General features: G+C 41.1%; 1 protein-coding gene across 3 annotated transcripts in view; it reads right to left on the bottom strand.

The window, feature by feature from the left end:
• Positions 1-24705, bottom strand: part of mta1 (metastasis associated 1) — a 49543-nt gene that overhangs the window by 15773 nt on the left and 9065 nt on the right. For all 3 annotated transcript variants that reach the window (XM_035994575.1, XM_035994574.1, XM_031310059.2), the window contains exons 2-6: positions 19977-20044; positions 17147-17240; positions 4035-4161; positions 1663-1726; positions 1133-1250 (exon numbers count right to left, since the gene is read on the bottom strand). In XM_035994575.1, the coding sequence (XP_035850468.1) occupies positions 1133-1250; positions 1663-1726; positions 4035-4161; positions 17147-17240; positions 19977-20044 (471 nt within the window). The remainder of the gene's footprint in view (positions 1-1132; positions 1251-1662; positions 1727-4034; positions 4162-17146; positions 17241-19976; positions 20045-24705) is intronic.

Below are 24705 nucleotides of genomic sequence, written 5' to 3'. Positions count from 1 at the left end.
CAAACCAACAAGCCAGCCTGCCTGAGCTTCTAACACATGTAACAGAATTTCATTAACATGGGTTCAATTAGAGAGCTTGGTGTGCCCATTATGCCTAATTGCAATTTCAGAGGTTTTCCCACTTGCTAAGAATAAAAACAAAACACTGAAACCTAAATCTGGCAGAAAAATAGTCACATTTGAAAAAAAACACTGAATATCTGCACACAATAATGGCACAAAATGCCTGGAATATATCTTTCAGACTTGGTTCAATGAAATTAATAATAGATCTTTATATTATGGACAGGTTGCAAAGATAAAAAAAAAAACCTTTTTGTATGCAGAAGGTATAATGTCTAACCTGACATTAACAGAATTTAAAATGGCCACATTTGCATTAGTTGCTTCAAGCTTTAAGATGCGTTCAGACAGCGAGCGGTTGCTGCCACTGCCTCCATTGTTTTCAATGTAACGGTTTACAGCGGCTCATGAATGTGCACGACTATCTGCCGCTGCATATAATGCAGTTGATGACGGTTCAACTTGCTGCCTTGTGACCATGGCAACCATAGAAACTATGAGGAGGGAAACGATACATGAGCTGATTTTACTGTAGCCGAGTTCCCTGAATGATTCACATCTTCATCAGCAGAGAACGGACGGACTATTAAAAAGAAAGGGTATCAGCTTCAAAGTCTGAGTGTCTGGTCTGGGACATTAAACAACATTTATGGCACTAATTAGCAAATCTTGCTGTATTAATTGCATTATATTAACCATGTCCTCTATTTTAAGCCACAACCCGCTCTATTTACCTGCGGGATGAGATTACGGGTGCAGGATAGCAGCAGCATGTGGTGTACAGGCTGGTAGGATCGGAGGTAGCCAGTGGCGGCCACTTAAAGTTCATGAAATGTTCCTGGCAATTGAGCAGTTACAAAAACATGAAAAGTTAAGCGGTTCATTATGGCTCAGACTGCCATATTAATGCTGAAAAATAGCTAAAAAAAAAAAAAAGAAACAAATCAGTACACAGGAGGGTAAAAAAGACCCCTGCAGGAAAACGTTAATGTGCTACTCTGTGAATAAGCTTCTCTGGAAAACTGTGTCAATTAAAAACGCCCAAGATTTAAGTTCAAGTATGATGTACCTTCTTTCAGGAGGTCGGTGATGTCGGCCTGGTACTTGTTCCCAACGCGGATCTCTCCCTTATCAGCCAGCAGAGTCTTTTGCTGAGGGTCATACACCAGCGAGTAGAAGAAGGCATCCTGGGAAATACAGATGGCAGGAAGGCGTGAGGATAGTATGAAAGGAACAGGAAGCGAGACGGGCAAACGAAGAGGCGCAACAGAGGAGTGTATCGGTCTGTGTGTGTGTGTGTGTGTGTGTGTGTGTGTGTGTGTGTGTGTGTGTGTGTGTGTGTGTGTGTGTGTGTGTGTGTGTGTGTGTGTGCGTGCGTGCGCGTCTCCCCCTCTGCTAGTCTCTCGTCTCCTCATTACGGTATGTGAAAAGAACATTCTGGGTCAACACGTTGAATAATTCATCTGGAAACAAGAATCTGTTAACTCATAAGTCTCTCACACACTCTCTCTCTTAGATCATCCTGAAATCTAACACACCTAATCACAGTTTAAAAGACCCCGTCCTGTAATTTTAGCATAAGGAGCTGGGGGTACGTACCTCTCTGTCTATATAAGACTTGAGCGCTTCGGTCTCGTTCAGCAAAGTCACACAGCACTTCCCCCTGGAGTCCAGAAAGGGATGTAAGGAAAAGGAAGGAAAAAAGGAGAGGGAAAGACAGGAGGGAGAAGAAAGGGTGAATAGTTAACATTAGGGCTGCAGCTAACGTTTTTTTTTTTTTTTCATTGTCGATTATTTTCTAGATTAATCGATTAGTTGTTTGGTCTATAAAATGTCACAAAATGGTAAAAAAAAAAAAAAAAAAAAAGTGGATCAATGTTTCCTAAAGTCCAAGACAACGTCCTCAAATGTGTTGTTTTGTCCACAACTCAAACAATATTTAGTTTACTGTCAGAGCGGTGAAAAAAACTAGAACATATTCCCATTTAAGAAGCTGGAATTTAGAAAATGTTTTTCTTTCTTTTTTCCCCCCCCCCCCCCCCCCCCCGACTCAAACCGATTAATTGGTTATCAAAATAGTTGGCAATTGATTTAATAGTTGACAACTAAATTTCTCAATCTTTGCAGCTCTAGTTAGGAGTTGTGTGAAGCACAGAATAACAGTCAAGTCCAGGGGATAACACGTTGCATAAGTGCTACCCTGGTCTGACTGTCAACGGGTATACTTTGACGTAGGATGCATCGGAGAAACTGCAACAACGATGTTGATTTGGTTCCAGCTGGCACAGCCGGTTATTTAAGTGTGTTGATGCTGGCAGCACTCATCTCTGTCACCTCAACTGCTGCTGTCTGAATCCAAATTATTCACCAGCTAAGTAGTCATACCTCTGTAGCCCGAAGCAAACGCCATTCAGCGGGATGATAAACTCAAAACATCTCGTGTAACCTCGCTGCTGCAGCACACAGGTGTTAAGTTAAAAAAAACCTAATCAAGTTTGAATCCTCACTAAACAAAAACGGCTCAGAGTATTTTTATTCGAGCAGATGTCAGTTTGCTCTCTTCGGAAAATGTCAAGTAATAAGGTGGTAATGATTAGGTGGGTTTGCCCAGAGCTTAGCGATGAGCAAAGGCAGTTCTATATGTAGGAACAGCTTTCTGTTGACATTTAGTGCTCAACGTGCACACTGCATGTGAGTGGATTATTTTATGTCGGAGTTGGTTGTAGACTGAAAGCTGACTGGCTCAAACGGCTCCGCACCATCTTTCAGTGCTCCTACAACCTTGTGTGTAGCAGATAATGTGAGTGAAGGAATCAATTAATAATCACAGCGTCATCATCCTCCAAGTGAGTCAGGGACCTGCAGTTGTTACAGTCACACGCGCAAAATCCAAAAAGGTAGAAATTTGATTTACGTATTATGGCTATAAAAATAGAATGGAAGGTAATACCAAAATACCCAGAAATAACGGGTTAAGTAGTCAAATGGTTTAATTAAATCTCCGAGTTCATTAAAAACCAGTATGATCAGAGAGTAGCATTTGCTGCTACTGAATAATTTATGCTACCTCGAATACCTATTTTAATAGAGCTGCTCCGATTAGTCGACTGAAAGATAATTAATCAGCAACTATTTTGATAATCGATTCATTGTTTCAACATTTGATGGCTCAACACGTACAGTATTCAAATGCCTTTTTTTGTAGACCAAACTATTTTAAAAAATTGACTTATTTATAAAAGCAATGCAAGTGTGACCGGCTGCTCTGTAAACACCTATATCTGTAGATACACCAGTTGGTCTTGCGTTGCATTTCTGACAAAGTAGCTGCTCAAGGAGGGTTTACTGTAGTATTAAACTATGCTTGCCGTTACCACGGTAACCACAGGTGTCCAGGATGCTAAATTATGAATCCCACTCCACCTCTGATTGACTACTACTTGTTTCCTTCGATGGCTGGGGTTGGTTAGGTTTAGGCATGAGGAGTGAGACTGGTCAGGGCTAGGGTAAGAATATTAGGGTAAACAAATCAGAGGCAGAGTAGGGCGGGACGTGCCATCCGAGGAAAAGAAATCTTGGATCCAGGACAACAGTAAAAAGGTATTATCCATTATTTACAAGTGAAAATAATTCTCACAATGAAGCAAGATAATTGCAAAGTTTTTTTAAACGAATTGTGATTTTCAGTGCCCTTATTCAATTCATTTTGACGTGTTTTGATCAATTCCATGGAAGGTTCTTTTTTTTTTTTTTTTTTAAAAAAACAAGAAAAAGTTATATTTTTGGACTCAATAGTAGCCCAAAGGAATTGTATAGAGGCTTTGTTCACGGTCTGGGATAGGTGTTTGCTATCAAAACAGTGCACTGCGTGAGTTCAAAACTATTGGGTGAAAGAGGGAACGACAGAATAAACTGAGACTGAAACTGATCATTCAGAGGTGTAATAGCAGGCTGCTGTTGCAGCGGTGTACCTGATGTGTGTGGCAGGTAAAGACTCCAGTTGGCGGGACAGGAAGAGCTCTCTGTGTCTGAGCTGGTGTTTGTGTTTCTCGGGGAGGTCCGTCATCTCTGGATTCTCCATCTCCTCCTCCAGCTCCCCTGGGTGGTTAAAAAAAAAAAGAGGGGCAAAAGGTCAACATAAACCCGTCGGATGAGGTGGAACAACGACATCCGCAGGGAGAACAGGAGGGGGATGCAAACGTATCGGCTGCTGCCACAAAACTGTGTCAGATGCACAACAAGGGAATATAAAGCACAAGGATGCACATTTGATGAGCTGGAACAATACAGTCCTCAGGGAGAAGGAGACTTGTGTATACATACAGATATTTTACATACTTCACACTGATTATGTCTACATGAGACCTGCGATATGAATCAAACAACATCTGGCTACGGTTTTCTCCTCCAATTCTACATTTCTACCCATATTACAAAAGCGACGACATGTTTCATGCCGCTCAGGATTCTCAATCATTTTAATGCCCTCCAACTGTGTTTTCATTATACTAGTATTTGGGTAATCTCTTGTATTTCAGGCGTGAAAACTACTACAAGAAGCTGAATGGGATGTTAGAAAAACACCAGTGTAGTCTATTCTTCCAGGTTATCCATTTAGAACAGCAGAAAGACACAGCAGGACAAAAGGTCAGGATTTGTTCTTGGAAATTTAGGACCTAAAATTCAGTTAATTTAAATTCACACTGGTTTTTCCAAAGGTGGATAGCGTTTCTATTTTTTTATTTTATTCATTTTTTTAGACTTGGGTGTCTTGAAATTTGAAGAAACACATAAATAAATAAATAAATACAATGTAACGCATTTTCCTACCAGAATGTATACCTGGTGGACAGAAAACCCACAGAAATCAGATTTAATACTTGTCATCATGAGAACTACCTTTGAGCAAATAAGAACAGTTTAATGACTTAAAAATAATAAAACATTTTAGGTCTCTTCAAAAGGTTTAAGATTAAAATATTTGTTCAACCAAATTACACCTCTTCCAAACACAAACAAAATGAATTCAGATAGCTTCCCCAGTTTTGAGATTTCCGTTTCTGAGATTTCTGAGATGTATGTATGTATGTATGTATGTATGTATGTATGTATGTGTATGTATATATATATATATATATATATATATATATATATATATATATGCATATATGCTCATAAGTATTCATACCCATGGTCAAGTTGACTAAAAAGAGGAATAAAAACAAAAATCATCTTTTGGCAATTGATCTTAATGGCTTAATTAAAAAAAATGAGGAAAAATCCGACCTTTTAAGGACACCAATTTCTTTTGTGAATTAATAATGTATTGTAAATAAATAAATGTTCTTCCTTAAAATACAGGGGCCATAATGTTAATGTTAAATTCCCATAGAGGAAGGCAGATTTTTATTTTTAAAGGCCAGTTATTTCATGAATCCAGGATACTATGCATCCTGATGAAGTTCCCTTGGCCTTTTGAATTAAAATAGTCCCACATCATCACATACCCTTCACCATACCTAGAGACTGGCATGGTTTGATTTCAGTTAGCCTAATAGCTGGTTTGATTTGCATTGATATGGATCTTATCTCAGTTAGCTGTGTGTGTGTGTGTGTGTGTGTGTGTGTGTGTGTGTGTGTGCAGGGCTCCAGACTAACTTTTTGCCTTGGTTGCGCCTGACTTTTTTATTTAGGTGCACCAGCACAACATTTAGGTGCACCCATATTTTTCCTCGTGTCGCCATTAACGCCACAATTTCAAGGTCACCTTTTTATCACGCTCCATATACATTCATATATATATTATGTCAGTTATTTTAAAACAAGAATAAGTAGTTGGTACATTTTTTTTTTTTTTTAATTTGAAGCACAATTATACTGTACTCAAAGTCTTATAGCGGATCCCCCCTTGCTGTCAAATGCCCCTCAGATGGCCAACACCTGTAATTTGGCCTTCTTCCCCTTTGGCCTTGACTAAACCAGCTCGCCACACTCCCTAGCATCAAAATTCTCCAAACTAGGCCCAGCACACTGATTCTTATCAGATCTTCCACTAGTCCAGGACTAAAAATCATCTCTCTGTATTTTTTGGCTGAATGGCGATACACAATATATATCTCTATCTCTAATATATGTATTTTTACAAGGTGGGCTAAATGTTCAGTTTTAAGTCAAAGCCACTTTTCAGAAGCTCTTTTATTAAAACAGATGCGATTAAAATAAAATGCAAAGACAGGGTTTCCTGCCCAATTTGAAAATATACAGCTGCAACACATGTAAATTATCTGAAATAAATAGCTTGGGATATATTTAAAAAAAATATATCTCTGAGAAAGCTCCTTCACTTGTTTTCAACAACAATAACAGACCCGGATAGCCCAGTAGCTCATATAGGGAGAGAGGGGGAGTACGTTGGACTGAAGCGTATGCTACTCACAGAGTACGGTCCAGCGGCGTTACATAAGTCTTGTGTATGAAATGTCTGTATCGTCCCTGGCTGCGCTGCATTTTTATGAACTATGACAATGTGGCCATGGGTCACATCTCTCGCCCAGGTCCAGCAGGCTCCATCTCACACGCTATTACTCAACGAACTGAAGTTAGTTCCATTCAATAACTTCTGTGTTTTTCGCCGTGGCGACCGCAATAACAGAGAGTTACCAGCGGAAACACTGGTACCAATACAGGTTTCCCTCTCATACTTAACAATATATAGCTGTGTTAATAACAATTACAACTGTAGACAAATGTCAGCAGTCTGGACCGGCGGCGCTGTGTCTGTCTGCATGTTGCAGGTGGGCCGTGTATGAGTGAATGGGGGCGGGGCTGCGCGGAGGAGAGATCCAAACACAGGCACGGCTTTAAAGAAGAAATGGGTCACGTAACGCAACATTAAACCATATCGATATAAACGACATCGCTTCGTTAGTGGAGAGACAGCGGATGCGAGGACGTTAGGTGCACCGGTGCGACCTAGGAAAAATCTTAGTCGCACCCTTACAAATTGGTCGCACTCTAGAGCCCTGGTGTGTGTGTGTGTGTGTGTGTGTGTGTGTGTGTGTGTGTGTGTGTGAACTGACCCTTAGCATTAGGCTAAGTTTACAGTATGGGTTTAGGATAGACAGGCCCCATAAAGGACAGAAGTAAAAGGATGTGTTCATGTTAAAGGGGTGATACCGTATTGCACTTCCATGAAGTATCATCCTGACCTGTCAAACATGCATGTCTTTCAAACTGCTTACACTCAGTTTGTAATGCAGAAATCGTCAAGGTGTTTCCTCCGACTTGACGAAGTTCCTCCAGAGCCACAGAAAACATGATACAACGGTTTTCACAGGCTGAGTAGCAAACCACTTGACTAGTAAAGTTAACGTTTCTCTTCAGGCTTTTGTTGTTGATTGAGCTAATTTCTCTCAAGCCAGTCTCAGCATGTACGGCATTGTGGCTGGGAGTGCTAAGACATGGATTCTCCAAGACGTTTCTTTGATTCCAGGTGTAACCTTGTGTACCCTGGTACCTTGGATTAAAAGATCTGATGGTGAAAAACAGTCCTCGGTAATCGTCCAAGAACGGATGGATGGACAGAGCGACTGCTGAAGGGCTATCAGCCCATTTGAGCAGTTCATGTGTCTGAGTCATCCTATAAGAATAGATTTAGCTGCTGCTGGTAGGCAACATCTTCGACGCACATTCGCTTCCTCACATGTGGATGAGGAGAATGGAGGAAATGAAGGTGGAGAAAAGGAAAGAGAAGGTGAGATGGACAGGAAAATAGATAAACAGAGAGATAAATAGAAGAGCACAGAGGAAGCAAAGTGTGACAAAAGAGATGAAGACAGAGCGACATAGAAACAGCGAGGAAGAGAGAGGGAGAGGAGGAAGGGGAGCAATAGAGAAATCAGCAGGGAGAGCGGGGGAAAGAGAGGCAAAGACACAGAGAGAAAGCCAGAGAGAGTGGTAGAGAGAGTAAGTGCAACAGAGAGAAAGAAGAGCAGTCGGTACGTGCTCCAATTCATTTGGAGTTTCATTAGAGGAAGCGAGACAGAAAGAGGGAGACAGAGAGCAGAACAAAAGCAATCAAGGGATTTTCAGGAGAGGAGATGTGTGGCCAAAATCAATAACTACTCCTTCACTCCCTCACTCAGCCCAGCACATAGCAGACCCACTATCAGTGCCCAGACAGAGCGCACACACACACACACACCAAAATATGGACTGAGGTTATTAATACAACAACAAAAAACAAGATGCAAAGGGAATAGGAAAGGGGAGAAGTTGTAGGAAGGTGAGCAGAACATGAATTGTGTTAGAGAGGAATTTATGTGTGACTTGACTAAAACATGCGTTTTGTGGGTACCCAATTCTTACATTGTGTGCATGTGCACGTGTTTTACATTCACTTTACATTATAAGGTCAAGTTCCATCCAGCCCGGCACCTCATAATGAGCTTGAAACTGGTAGTGCCGGTGGCGTTTCCCCTACAAGGCACTGCATTAGCATGAAAATCCATAACACTGCAAAAGTGAATCAAATTGCAAAAGGAGTGTATTAATTATTAGCCAGTGTGAAGGGAAAGTAGGGATGATCAGGAGCCACACACACAAGACTCACTGCAAAATAAAACCAACATGTGTATATTTCTGTGCACTCTTTTGACAGATCAGTTGGAAGAATAAAAGAAAGAAAATTAACTTCAAGAAAATAAATGACAGCAACTCTTGAGTTATGCAGGAACTGTGTTTGAAGAGAACAACAGCATAATGGCACAGATGCTTTTTTTTTTTTTTTTTTTTTTTTAAATAGAGCTACACTAGCAAAACTGTTGGACTGATGGCAACCAGGCACATGTACAATTTTAGAGCAGACCGTTTTGATTCATAGTTAACCGAATGTCATGGGTTTCTCCCAGGAAATTGGTTAGCACCGTGGTAGTGAGCACTGCCCACCTGACTGCGACAAATTGCGATGGCTGTTTGTTTTTTTACTTTTCTCAACAAGTTCTTTTTTTCTCTCCCATCATTGTGACTTGCTGGGAATTACAGGATACAACAAGAAATGTCCCCAGCCGGACACACACTGTATGTATGTATGTATGTATGTATGTATGTAAATAAAAGATTCACAGTGTATATATATATATATATAATACATCCCTTAGTACATTCATGTGGATTTTTTATTTAGTATCTTTTATTGTCCATATTATTCATGTGGATTTGTTATTTTAACATCCTGTTATGATGTATGTGTAGGTTGTGTGTGATGTCTGTAAGCTACTGGGACCTTGAATTTCCACTTGGGGATCAATGAGGTATGTATGTATCTAATGTATGTAATGTATCTATCTATCTATCTATCTATCTATCTATCTATCTAGCATGTGATTGCAGTAGACATACAATTTTAAAAAAAAAAATCGATTCTTTGAATCGATTTTGAATCGGTAGAGCTTGAATCGCGATTCGAATCGATTTTTTTGCACACCCCTAGAGTACATTTATTCAGGCAATGCAGGGTCATCTGTATAATAGTCAGAGCAAGCCCAGAACATATACATGAACCCCTGAATGATAAGAGGAAGCACCCTTGCATGAAATAAGACAAATGCAGACATAATAGCGTTTTACTTTCACTTAAAGAAAATACCTTAATGGAGCAAGGACGGGCTGTACCAGATGCTGTAAGTTTTTTGTGTGTGGAGAAATTAGCCTTAGGAACTGTTCTTTTAAGGCTGAAAATTGTAATATTGTTTGTTCTGGCTCCTGTGTTTGTACAATATCTACTCTGCATGTCTGTCCGTCCTGAAAGAGGGAGTCCTTCTCAGCAGGTCTTCGTGAGATTTCTCCCTTTATTATCATCCTCGTAAAGGTTGTTTTGATAGGTTTTTCTTTATCCAAATTGAGGGTCTGCATCTGTATGCTCATATCCATAAATGTACACGCAGACAGTGTCCAGGTGATGCAGCGGTACATCAGCTGACTGGCCCCCTGGCTGAGCGTCCTTGAGTAGCAACTCAACTCCCCAACCTCAGTCCTTCCTCGGCTGATCCGAGCCAATATCCTGGCAGTGCACCCGCACCATGCTCTCTACAAATTGCCTCTCCATCTCACCTGTCCCAGCCAATTATCAATTATTGACGAATGGGTCGCCTTACGGGGCTGAGAGACCTCTGCGAGGGGAGGGGAAAGGAGAGGAAAGGAGGCGAGGAGAGCACCGCAGGCCGTTATTACCTTAACACACTGACTGCACCGCTATGATACACCGTGTGTTTGTGTGGTGGTGGAGAGACACGCACACAACACAGCTACATGCTTCTGCTCCAAAACCATCGGTCGAAAGGAAAATAACAGTTTATTCACAATTCCTACATCAGCGGGGAGATCCATCAATAAAAAAATCAATACTGTGACGTGAGAAGATATCATCTGGGTGTTTGATTGCGGTAATATTGTGACGCAAGTTAAATATTGTCTTAACTTGGTCTTAAAGGCTGCATTACAGTAAAGTAACAATAAAACAATTCAGACCTTACCTAACTGTTCTGTCTATTATCAACACATTTTTCCCTTCTCAATAACCAAATTAGCAACCCCTATAAAAAAAAAAAGAATTCATGAAAATACCAATAGTCTTACCCAAAACACTATCACATAATCAATATTGAGATAACGGTTTTGTCAATGCTGCCCAGCTCTAACTTCCAAATGAAATGATGTGATTCAGATGGTGTCTTCAGATCTGGGGGCTATGACAAGTTTTCCCAGTCGAGGACGTGCGTTTCAAAAAGTATTTGCACCATACACAAGTGCATTGTGAGCATGTATTCCTCCATTCACAGCACATTCCAAGCAAGAGTAAGAACAAGAGCAGCATAGTCAGTAGAAAACAAAACGGTACAAGACAATGTAATACTGCTGATCATGTCGTGCTGTATGAGGTTTGCTATGGGACTTCAACTCTAGCTGACAACATTTTATCCTTAGAGGTGTAAGGAAAGGGTAATAAGAGAGTGACCGTACGTAACGTGGCTTTTATCGAGTGAATAGATCTAGAAGTGTAAAATCTTTAAGTTAAGTCAAGTTTTTGCTGCATTATCACATTGTTTGGGATTGTGTCACTTTCTAAAATGTGACTTTTCATTAGACCCTGCCGGCGGGTGTGGGTAAATACCCGCCAGGCAGGGTCTAATGAAAACGTCTTTCAAACTCCATGTCTACTTTGTCACGCAGGCTTTCCAAAATTCTAAATTGATGCTCTCCAATCCTAAACACAGATAACTTTGTTGACATCACACAGGATATTTTCCCCAGACATAACAAAGCTCCCTCCATAAAAAACAACAACGACATTAAACAGCTGTTTTCACAGGCTGAATAGTTTTTTTCTCCTTTATCTGATTTTGGTTTTTAAAATCGCTAGGATTCCTCTTTAAGTAACCAGTTCAATTTCTTAAATGTCATGTAAACAAGAAACAAAAAGTCTGTAACTGGAGTGAGGTGGTAGGTAGTGTTTAACAGTAATCAGATTGTTGCAGTGCATGTAAACATGTTCTCCGATTTCTTGACTGAACCTCATTTCTCCCAGTAACTCGATTACTGGAGTGCACTTAAAACTTTTCAAAAAAAACTTATGAAAGCTGGCAAGTCATTAAAACAAGAGCAGAAAGGTAAGCACATCCCAAAACTATATTGTTGCACATAATGCAAACATTCTGCAGTGGAGCATTTTTAGCTAAATTTCTCTCTGATGCCAACAACAAAAAGGTATTTTTTAGCATAATTTCCTCCTTTCCTCTCTGAAAAACAGAAAAAGTAATTACATTTTTATAATATTTAAACAAAAGCGCAGAATAAGCTGCAACAACAACATGAAATCTCTGTGTGCACCTTAAGAAGGCACAACAACTGTGTCGACATTAGGCGAGGATGTTGCCTTCACCTTGTAATTGTTACAGCGGCTAAGGAACAACACAGTTCCTAAAGCTCTGCAGCTAAGGATGCAAATGACAAATACATTCTCTTGCTGTAGGACGTAGTTCCATTATAACGTATCATCTGTGAAGCTCAAGTAGTACAACTACTAATGGCAGGAGTATGGCCATCCTGTGAATGAATTCACTTAAAAAACGGTAATTAAAGCATCCCAGAAAAATGGATGTGACATAGGTTTATGACCCACTTTGGAGCCCAAGAAAAAAGAAACAGTGGCAAATAACAACATTGTTGTCTATTGTTTATGGGAGCTGGGAGCCACATCTCCAAAATAGAAAAATGGTTTGAGTCATGGCAAATTCAAACGTCTGAAGGGAGGGGCCAGGGAGGTTAAAAAAAAAAAAAAAAAAAAAAAGCCAAGTTCGCCAAGGAAGCCGACCACTCAGGAGGCTGCTTTGCTCACAGGGGAGGGGCTAATGCCGGAGTCGGAGGCCCCATTGAGGGAGCGCTCAGAATCTCTGCAAGCAAAATATTTGATCAATGACTCACAGCCGACACACAAAGACACAGTGCTCATACGAACACACACACAGTCGACTGCCATTCTCCACTGATCCATAACGAAACTGAATTAAATGTACCCCTTCAGGCCCAGGGCTTAAAACTCAAGACCGTGGCCGGGTTGGCTCAGTTGGTAGAGCAGGCGCACATATATAGAGGTTTACTCCTCGACGCAGTGGCCGCGGGTTACACACACACACACTCCTGCCATGCATTTTTTTACACATTGCAAAAATATCTGGAAGCCCCTTACTGAACTGCAGCTGGCAGAGCACAGCCAAAAACCAGGAGGCCTTTATAGGAGCAGCCTATACAAACGTTACTGCTACGTGTGCCAATGCTATCATTTGATGCCTCCTGGGTCTCCTACCGTAGAACCCACTTACATTGATTTGGCAATGGAGGGTTCAAGATAACTTTCCCCCCCCGTGTCCTCTTCCAGGGAGGTTTGCTTGGCTACAGTACCATGAGCCCTAAAACTTCTTGATAACATTATGAACGGTGTACGCAGGAACATCAAGGTCTCTGGAGATAGACATTTAGCTTTGAGATAATTTATGCTTGGCTACGATCTTCTGTCTGACCTCCTCAGACAATTCTCTGCTTTTCTCCATGCAGTGACACATTAAACGGGTTGAATGAATGATTATTCGATTGTACGACCTTGACTCGCCTGCTTGAAATCCAATTATTTCTTACAATTTCTAAAAAGGTGACAATAACATTGTCCAGGCCATTTTTGGATTTCTGTGTGGAACAAGCTAGGATTCAGTATTTTTACAGCTTTTTTTTGTTCCACTGCAAACAAAATAAATGAATATGTGGATACCAAAAGATGTTCAAATTCCACGAAATTGTGTTATTTGAAAAAAAAATGCAAGGGTTGCAATATTTTCAACCATGACTGTATAGGTTAAGCAAAATTGATTACAAGTTAAATATTCATGTTTACTTAACACTCACCATACAACAAGAAAAAACATACAACATAACAATATCAAATAGCCAAATATCGGTTTTCTTTTTATACTTGGGTTGAGAACTGAAATCTCAAAAAAGCAGAAAAACTGAAAATCCTGCACACAAAAAGTAATGTGCAGACAAAACAGCATAGTTTAAAACGCACACAAACGCTGCTAAAAACAACAAAAAAATCACAGACTTTCTTAAAAGGGACACACACACAGACAAACTGATGCTGTGTGGTCCAACAGAACAAACAATCCCCATCCTACCACGGATACAACGCCCAGGCCTCACACACACAAACGCTCATGCAGTCACACAAACTCATGTGCACTTCAAATAGGACACTTTGACACACACACACACACACACACACACAACCTGCCACACCCAGTCAAAGTCTAAGGGTTGGCGTTGTTAGCCAAGACTACAGGATGGCAGTGTTTCACTGCACTTCACTGCACTGTTAGTATAGAATGACACCACTAGCATGAATGGTGCAGTGAATTAAATCAAACTGTGCTAAAATTAACCAACTTTTTTAAACATTATAGCCTGATCCATTTTTGTTTGCCTTTAAGTCTGTGGGTATATTAAATGTCATTTTTCTTAGTCAGAGTGTTTTTTTGTTTTTTTTTTTAAATACAAGCATGTGCATCTCAGTCCAGATGTGCAATGGACACAATCACTCTGCTTCACTGTGTTCCCAACTTTGCACACCTGGTCTTTTCAAAACTCGCCATGTAACAAAGCGAAATGTCATCACCGAACAACACAATCATAGCTTCTAGATTGCAAAAATAGCCACCTAAACAATCCTTTATTATTGAACTAAGTCTAGGTATACAAACCGAAAACATTCTATGCCAAACACATATAAGATGTCCGACACGTGTAAATAAAACCTACATTCATGATTTTTAGTCCTATATGTGCACACGGGAGAGTGAAGCATCATGAAAGGCTCCAATAGGATTCAATCAAGAACTTTTTATCTTTGCTCTCCTCTTCCTTCTTTTTTTTGGATGACTAACTTAACAATTACAGCCAAGCTCTGCCAGGACGTGGGAGGTTGGTGCGGTATTTTCCCGCTAAGATTATACTGAGAGAAGGATGCTGCCCACAGTCGGGTCTTCATTCAAATGACATTTCTAAGTTTTATAAATCCAGTTCAAATACATTTATTTCACAGTCTATATCCTGTCCTCTAAGGGCGTTTTCACACCTGTAGTTTGTTTGCTTTGGTCCGAATCAGTTGGTGAGTTAGTAAACTTGGAGCGATTTGCCCTCGGTTTGGTTTGGTTTCACACCTGGAAAAATCCAAGCGTACCAAAATGCGTCATTACAAATCAGGCAAGAACGTCCAGCCCTCTTATTGGTTAGTTGGTGCGGTTCGAGTACGGATCACGTTCTCACCACAAATTAACTGCTCCAGAGTTTGATTGAAAGCGTACTGAGACCACCTCTTCAAGCAGGTCTCGGTACGCTTGTTTTGGTCCGCTTTTGATGCGCACCAGAGTTCGATTGCCGTGTTCTCACCTGCCCAAACGAACCGCACCAGCGGGGCAAACAAACTCTAGTTCGATTCAACCGAACTAAAAGCTGTCGGTGTGAAAACGCCCGAAGGCAACAAGGTTGGCATGTAGAGAAACCACCATAATATGTTACGTACTAATATCAGATAAGATTCAAGAAAATAGACCTGGTCAAAAGGTAGTATCATGTCATGTAAAAAAAAAAAAAAAAACAATATCAAAAAAACAATATCCCGAGGTGGAAATAAATCCTGTATCCCTATCTGCTTCTTTACTCTTTAAATTCAGGCACTCTGGAGAAGTGCCTTGAAGGCATCACTTCCCACTGACCACTGGGGAGGCGACCTGGACATTAAGAATGGCTGTGGCCTTTAGCTTGATTTATACTTCTGCATAAAATCCACGGCGTGGCTACGTACGTAGTTACACGAACCTACGCGGGACCCTATGCCATAGCCTGACGTGCACCTCTTGAAAAAATGTCGTGGCGACGCACGTCGCTTGGCTCTGGCTTGGTAGTGTTGCATTTCCCCCGACTCATTTCCTGGTTCTCCTTCTCCATAAACAACATGAAATCAAGGAGAGGGTTAACTTTTCCTGCTAAAGATTTCCCACTGTGGTCAGAAAACACAGGGGAGACACTTTGTTTCTCTCACTATGACCCTTGAGTCGGTTTCACTCCGAAGCTCATCGCAGTCACTTGTGTGGGGAACACACACACACTGCCCTGCTCGACACACACACCAACGCACAAGTATAAACTTCAGGCCACTTACGTAGGCATACATCACCTGTGGCTCTGGGAAACTGTGATGGGCATTTTTCTTATTATTTCCAAACAATTTATAGACTAAAGAATTATTACATAAAAAGTAAACATTATGTCTGCTGAGCTCTGTCAAACAATGAGAAATCTCAGAGACAGAAGAGACAGATATACTAATCTCTCCACCACATGTATCTCGAAACAGACTACAATGCAAAGCAGCCACTGATTCTGAGTAAAGGCTGATTTATACTTCTGCGTAAAATCTACGCCGTTGCTACGCACGTAGGTACGTGAAGACACAAACCTACGCTGGACCCTACACCGTAGCCTGACGTGCATCTCTCGAAAAATTTAACTACACGTCGCAGCGACACAAGTCGCTCGGCCGTGGCTTGGAAGCATTGCATTCTCCCTGACTCATTTCCTGGTTCTCCTTCTCCATAAACAACATGAAATCAAAGAGAGGATTAACTTTTCCTGCTACAGATTTCCCACCGTGGTCAGAAAGCACAGGGGAGACACTTTATTTCTCTCATTATGACTCTAGAGTCGCTACTCACTCCGAAGCTAATCGTCGTCACTCTCTCACTTCTCCCTCGCTCTACCACACACTCCCCACACACACACACACGCTGGCTCAACGCACACACCAACACACAAGTATAAACATCAGGCCACTTACGTAGGCTACGGCGAAAGCTCTGCGTGGAGCCTCCACAGAACCATAAATCAAGCTTTTAACAGACACATTGTTGTTACCTGCGACTTCTTCCACGCTCTCTTTTACCACTAACCATCTTAAACTGACCATCTCAGTCCTTCTGGGCTCCCATATTTCCTGTCTCCATCATTATTTTTTAAATCAATCATTGTTTTCATATGCTCCAAGCTCTGGAGAACAGCACCACATTTAAGTACACGCTACTAGACACCCACGCTTAAGAGCACATATACATAGACACACATAGGTGTCGTCATATTGACACACCCAACAGATTGAATGCCATCTGCAATTAGGGCTGTCAGAGGAGGGGCTGCTGCAGTCTGGACTGTTTCTCTCAGCTCAGTAACAGTGCACAAAAACTCAATTCGATTTTGTATTACCCCTGGTGTGCAAACAAGCTTTACAATCGAGCCACATACCAAACAGTTGTATTCTCCGGTTCAGGGAAATCTTGTTCAATGGGACTAAAGGCACTATAACTTTGCAGTGAAAATGACTGAAGAGAGTTGCTCAAAAAGAAGTGTTTGAAACCATAGTTGGCGTGTTCTTTCGATGCCTGGTGTTTTGCTGGCTGGTGGGTTCAGGTCGGTCACTCACTTGCATGTTTGTCTGCCAGGGCGATGAGTGTGCTGGAGATGTCCCTGCGCCGGTAAAAACACACCACTTTGGCCTCCACGTTACCATTGGCTGTCTGCAAACCAGAGACAATCGGCGTTACCACGGCAACAAGTGCCACACAGACCACCCACGCACGCACACACACAGATGAGAAAAAACACGGCTGAAAATGAGGCTAGTTCTTAACTATGGCTGAAAACACAGTGTGATACTACAGCAGTTCTCCAAAATCACAATAAGTGTTGCAGTTATCAGGACAGGGTGGTGTGTTGGGGGCTGTCTGTGCAGCACTAAGATTTGTTTCTTCCGAGTAAAACTACATTTGTATGTTGATATGACATTTCTTTTTAATCTGGGAGCTGCATGCCAATGTTTTATCAAACACTACCTGAAGAGAGAAAACTCTGATATGGTAAAATAACCTAAAGGATTAAGGCTCATTTAGATATTGATTTGTAGCTTTTTTCAAATTAAATAGAATAGAATAGAAATCACGATATTGACAGTGGGATACTTTAAAGCGTTACCATATCATACCTGTATCTTATTATAGGTAGAGCATATTGGATTAGGATTATTGAGAGAAAGATGGAGAATAAGCAAACACAGTCAACATTTATTTCTTTACATTCTGCACACACTTTCTACTTTTCCGATCACAGAATTGAAATCCAATTTCACGCATCTCCGTGTCTGACAAATGGTGCAGTAACACGACAGTACACAAGTAAAACACGATTTCCTATTATTATCGTTTCTGATAGCAAAGTAAAACACATTTCTCTTTAAAAATGAAAGAGGTTTAATGAAACGCAAAAGTTATTTTTTTGATTTTGCTCTTTCTGTTGCATGTCACAAATTTCTCAAGTACAGATGCAGACGCAGTTAATCTGTAGACGTAAAGTGAAGTGAAAGTCTCTTTGAGCATTGAAGTTTAAACTGTAAACCTTAGTTACAGGGCAAGTAAAGCAGAACATAAAAGGAGGATAATAACAAAATAACAAGCTGAGGTTTACAGTCAGCACTATGACATGAGTATGGGTGTAAAAAAGGTACAATTTAATCATGTGGCAGCCAAGCTGCAAAATAGCATAAAACATAAACATAAAAATGTTAATTTTAATAAAGCACTAGTACCTAGGCTGATTTGAGTTATTGTCACACTTCTTTTAGAATGATTAAATGATTTGTCAATTGGCAGAAAAATTATTTGAAATAATAAAAAAAAACTATTTTGATAACCAATGAATCGTTAATTTAAGCAATTTTTATTATTGCTATTTACTTCAACTTTATGGGTTGGTGTGTCAGGGGCTTAAGGTCACCTCACAGTAGTAAAACAGGAATTAAAAACAAGAACACAGTCAGCTACATAAAAATAAAAAGTATGTTGCGGTTGTTCTGGCATTACACACAAAGGCTTTCAGGTTCAGTCAGTTCAGTCAAATTCTTAATTTTCTGTGTTTTTCAATAGTTTTTAGTCTTTCCCTTAAGCTTACTACACACCAAGCCGATAATCGGCCGTTGGAAAGTCTGGTGAGGTCTGTGACTCGAGTCTGTTCGGCGTCGTCCATCCGAGGGGCCCGCCCCGCCAACATGTATAATCGGCGGGGTGGGCACTGCCGGCAGTCGGACTCAAATGACCCATCTGATTGGTAGAGTGCTAACCCGGAAACAGGGAACGGAATGAGCGTGACTAGAGTCTCTCAAAATCTGACGAAAATCGGTGAATTATTTTAGAACAATATGAGATCGTATTCTGAACAAGCCGCCATGACAGTCTGTCTTTGAATTTCCGGAGAAACCAGACCCACGTTACGCGTTCGTCCAATCAGCTTCCGGTTTTCATTTTTGGGTGACAATACAGATTAGCGCCGCCTGCTGTTATGGAGACGTATTACGTCTCGTCGCTTTGGTGTGTTCTGAGGCACTTTTTTGACCAACTCGGGTAGACTGATCAGTCCAACTGCTTTTTCTGCCGAGGGTCGGCCGTCTGGTATGTGTGTCTGGGCCTTTAGACTGTTCTATGCTTTCTGACCGTGCATCGCAAACCTTATGGAAGAGAAACCTAGAGATCCCTGAGGAACAGAGACACTGACAGTGACAGACAGAGTAAAGGGTTCAGTCTGAGCTCTGCGTCAATCACATTAAACAGCCTCCATATTATCCAGCACAGGCCTGGGACAGGGGACAGACAGCGGGCACCTGTATCTAGTCCACAGAGACAGGCCTCTTTTTCGGCTTCTTAGAATGAACAATGTACAAGATGGCAGGCAGGGATTTACCAGACAGCATCCAGGGCAACATTGTCAGGTCATCAATAATGACAATCTCACAAAATGTTGGCAGTTAAATAATTTTTGTTTCTTAAGTTAATAATGATCCTGATCTTGTGAACAATCATGACAGTGTCCCACAAAATTTCACGTTTTCACATGACAACCAAATTTTCAACCGAAGAATCTGTAAAGCTGCGAGCAACGATTGTTTTCAGTATCGATGTAATAGGCTCCGTTTCGAAAATGTCAGAAAATAGTAAAAGAAATAACACGTACAATTTTGTGAAGACCAAAGGGAATTTCTTGTAATTGTTTCTTGCCTCAGACTATTTTTGCTTGAAATATTACTATAAATTAGGATTAATTGATTACCAAAAGTGTTATTTAAGTAATTGTGATCAACAAATCGATTCATCTGAATTCTATCTCTGACAAATCAGATTGAAGAGTGGGGTTTTTAAACGCTTGGGACAGAGGGATGAAATCTGATGTACAGCTGTCAGAACTGTGCTGCACTTAAGCACACTCACCTTGTTCAACTCCTCTATCCTCCTGATCAGCAGTGGGTTACTGGACGAGTTCTCAAAATAAACATAATCTGCAGAGGAACAGCGAGGAGGAGGAAGAAAGAGGGAGCAGGGGAATGGAAAGAGAAAGGAAAAGAGCAAAGAAAAACGTCAGTCAGCATTTCGAGGTCATCCAAACGTTCAAGGGGATTTCCAGTTTGGACCACACTATGACAGCTTAATTAGACAACAGGAAAGTGCAACACAGACATCCACAAAATGTTGGTTTAACTTCATTAGGTGAATTTTATACACAGGAGATCCAGTTGTAGTTGGGAGGTCTGACTGAATGAGACGCTGACGCACCAACACACAACAAATCTGGCTCTCCAAAGCTTTCCATTCAGACTGCAGCCATGTATGTCCTCATGCTTTCTTTGTCTTATTGCCGCTCATCTAACCCCCCCCCCCCATGTGTGTTGTTGTTGTTGTTTGCATGCACGGTGTGTCTGCATTCGTGTGGGTGTGTATGAAAGAGCGCACAAGCTTTACCACGCATGTGTGAATTTACTATGCATCCAAGTGTGTGTGTGTGTGTGTGTGTGTGTGTGTGTGTGTGTGTGTGTGTGTGTGTGCACGTGCGTGCCTCCTGGCACTGCTCCAGGCCCATTGGAGGCTTAGCTCTCACCAGGATGTCCCCACAGGCCCCAATCTTGGTAGGGTGCCTGGTCTTAGCCCTGCATGTGTCTTGGCTGAGTGCTGTCAGATTATACCCCACACTTGGTAGGCTGCCTGGAGCTGGAGCTATCCTCCCTTCACCCTGAACCTCACCCGCCCATCCCCCACGCACCCCCCAGCCCCCCCCCCCCCCCAGGCCCCCGTCTTTTGACCGACTAGGCCAAAGATCGCCCGAAATTCCACCAGCATAACCGTGATACTCACTGACTCCTGCTTTTTATTCCTGCACCTTCTGTGTCCAACACTTACTGGTTTAGGAATGCACTCGTCATGTAAGCCCAGGATCTGCACTGACATCCAGATCTATCATACATTAGTATTACTGTCAGAGTTAAAAGGAAACATCCACTTAGAAACACAACACTGTTAAAACAACCGTCTGTAATGCATCTCGTGTTTTGGACCACCTTGCTTTTTTTCTTTTATGGCACAGATAGCTCCAGAATATAGACATTGTAACATGCTCCAATAAGAATATAAAGCTAAAACTATTTGAAAATTGACCAATTCATAAACAGACAGAAAATTCAATCGACAACTATTTTTGAAAGTTCCCCAAACATTCTTTGTACTGGTATCAAGTTCTAATAAGGCTGCAACGTACGATTATTTTCATCATCAAATAATCTGCAGTTTTGAATTTAAAATGTCAGAACTTTATTTTTTTTTTAAATGCCCATTATAATATCCCAGAGCCCAAAGTGACATCAAATGCCTTGTTTTGTCCACCGAACAGTCCAAAACTCAAAGATATTAATTTACAATGACATAAATCAGAGAAAACCAACAAATCACTACATCGGAGAAGTTGGAAAGAGAGAATGGTTTGCGTCGTCCTTGAAAACCAACATAAACAACTAATCGATTATTAATATGGTTTATTTTCTGATTGATTGATCGACTAATCGTTTCAGCTCTAGTCTGGAGTCGGGTCTTGAGACGTTTTTACGTTATTACTTCACCGGTCTACTCTATTTTACAAAGTCCAGTTTTTTTTGGGGTTTTACACCTTTTATGCACAAATGTTTGAAAAGACTTTTGGGTTAAAACATTATGCAAAAACTGTATTTTTATCTCAGAGTTGTAATCACAACGTTAGCAAATAAAACATTAAATAGGTCATTATTACTACTATAATCGTTTTCCTGTCGCTTCCACATTTCAATATTTTCAAAATTCCAGAGGAATGTACATAAAGTTAACTCTTTTTTTAGCCTCTGTCTGACCCAGTTTGAACTTGGTCTTCACTAAATTGCAAAATAGCTCTGGTTTTGGGCTATTAGACAAAATAAGTAATTTGAAGACATCACCTGTGGCTCTGGGAAACTGTGATGGCCATTTTTCTTATTATTTCCAAACAATTTATAGACTAAAGAATTATTACATAAAAAGTAAACATTATGTCTGCTGAGCTCTGTCAAACAATGAGAAATCTCAGAGACAGAAGAGACAGATATACTAATCTCTCCACCACATGTATCTCGAAACAGACTACAATGCAAAGCAGCCACTGATTCTGAGTAAAGGCTGATTTATACTTCTGCGTAAAATCTACGCCGTTGCTACGCACGTAGGTACGTGAAGACACAAACCTACGCTGGACCCTACACCGTAGCCTGACGTGCATCTCTCGAAAAATTTAACTACACGTCGGCCGTGGCTTGGAAGCACTGCATTCCCCCTGACTCATTTCCTGGTTCTCCTTCTCCATAAACAACATGAAATCAAAGAGAGGGTTAACTTTTCCTGCTACAGATTTCCCACCGTGGTCAGAAAGCACAGGGGAGACACTTTATTTCTCTCACTATGACTCTAGAGTCGCTACTCACTCCGAAGCTAATCGTCGTCACTCTCTCACTTCTCCCTCGCTCTACCACACACTCCCCACACACACACACACACGCTGGCTCAACGCACACACCAACACACAAGTATAAACATCAGGCCACTTACGTAGGCTACGGCGAAAGCTCTGCGTGGAGCCTCCACAGAACCATAAAACAGCCTTAAGGGGCACACCTTTGACTGGAAAACCTTTTGCTCCACTCTTCCTTTTGGTATTCCTCTCTCCACCCACACTTACCCAACTAAAACGAACAGATTAACACCCCATCTTTGGAAGGAATCACAAATGTAATGCATTCTCTAATTTCAGACTGATCTCATGAAGTGGCGTATGTATGACACGTCAATTCGTATGCCATTATTGGCGTGTTATCAAGACGCATACTCACTTTTTAGCGTGTTTATCAACGCCGATTGGCCTCCATTGACTTACATTACCTTGCGATTGCGTGTGAATTGACACCGTAGCGAGTAGTATGAAAGGGCAGAAATCGACGTAGGGAGGTTGGGTAAAACAGAGGACTTTCACCCAGGAGAGCGGGGATCGTGTCCCGCGTGTCACGTTTCCTTTGTGTCCTGCATGTGACGTTTCCTTTCCACGTTTGTTCATTTCCTAAACCCAACCCCGTTCTTTTCCTAAACCCAACCGGTTCTTCTTTTCCTAAACCCAACCCGCGTGTGACGTTTCCTAAACCCAACCGTAGCCTTGCGATAACACGCCACGTGGCTTTAGAAAGTGGTGTGTATGTTTACGCTGTGACGTTGCAGACTGCCGTCCGCTGTATACAGCGTAGACATACACGCGGATAACTCAAAATGCGTACAGATAGCATGCCACTTGGCTTAAGAAAGTGGGCGTGTATGTTTACGCAAAGTCATGATATCACGTTGCCAATTTAAGTAACTAAAAGCTGACAGTAGGTAGGTAGATAATAAAGTAAATTCAATTAAATAATCCCTAATAGTATCATTTGTATGAAGATTAAAGAACTTTAACGCTTTCTCTCCTTGGGTTAACCAAAGTAGCAGCAGTTGTTCAGAGAGCATGTACGTGTATGTGTGTATTTTCTATAACAGCTTCTTCTGGCAAGTGCATACTCACTACTCAACACTGGAGAGATCATCACATCACGCCTGTCTACTCTTCACCCTGAAACAGCTTGTTACTAGACTCCACTGCCACATCTTCGTTCCTGCTGTTGAATATCAAAGAGGCCAACTTGAAATGGAGCGGCGCCGAGACTGAAAATGAAGACACCATATCAGACTTGCTCGTTTTCTAACACACAGGGGGCAGAGGCAGCGGGCCTGGAGGTCAGAGGTCAGAGAAACGGCTTGTGACTGGTTGTGATCATCAGACTGGCTGTGAAACTGTGGACTGGCAAAGTCACTCTCTAGTATCCCATTTAGTGAGGAGCGACTCCCACCCACCAAGGGCCCTTGGAGCATTAAACTTGATGCAAACTAAAAAAAACTATTTGTTGATTAATCAATATCACAAGAAAATTAACTGGCTACTATGCTGATAATCAACCGTTTATTTTCAAGCAAAAAATGTCAAGCGAAGGATGCTTCCAGCATCTCAATTGTAAGGATTTGTTGCTTTTCCTTGTGTCCAAGGAAACCGAGTATCTGTGGGTTGGTCTGTTGGACTGGAAAAGAAATGCAATTTGTAGATGTCACCTTGGGCTTGAATACATCAACATGCACTTTTCATTATTATCATCAGGTTAAAGAATAAATCAAATCGAGAAAAGACCTGGCAGATAAAAATCAATAAGCCTGAACATAATTCCCACTGGCTACCAGTGAAAGTTACTGTACTGCTCACATACTGTATATGTACATTAGGGCTCCAGGTGACGATCACGTCCATTATCAACTAGGGCTTCACAATATATCGGTTGTTTTTCGTCATCGCAATATCAAATTGCGCAATATACACATCGCGAAAGGCTGTGACATATTGCAAAATACACTGAGTTTTTTGGGGGGGGATAGTTGAAAGAAATTATCAGTAGAAAACTGCTCTTTAAAATGTAACTGTCTTCTTTTTTTAGCGGTGCCTTTTATATTCAATTTGTTCAATAAAAGAATGTTAAGTGTTAAGAAATGGTTTTCTTTTGTTTGTTTTAAATATAACAAGCAATGTCTTGTGTTTTAGAAGAAT

Source organism: Sander lucioperca, chromosome 18, assembly GCF_008315115.2.
Source record: "Sander lucioperca isolate FBNREF2018 chromosome 18, SLUC_FBN_1.2, whole genome shotgun sequence".
NCBI classification, from domain to species: domain Eukaryota; kingdom Metazoa; phylum Chordata; class Actinopteri; order Perciformes; family Percidae; genus Sander; species Sander lucioperca.
Note: the sequence above shows the minus strand (reverse complement) of the source record. Positions and strands in the feature narration are given on the sequence as shown.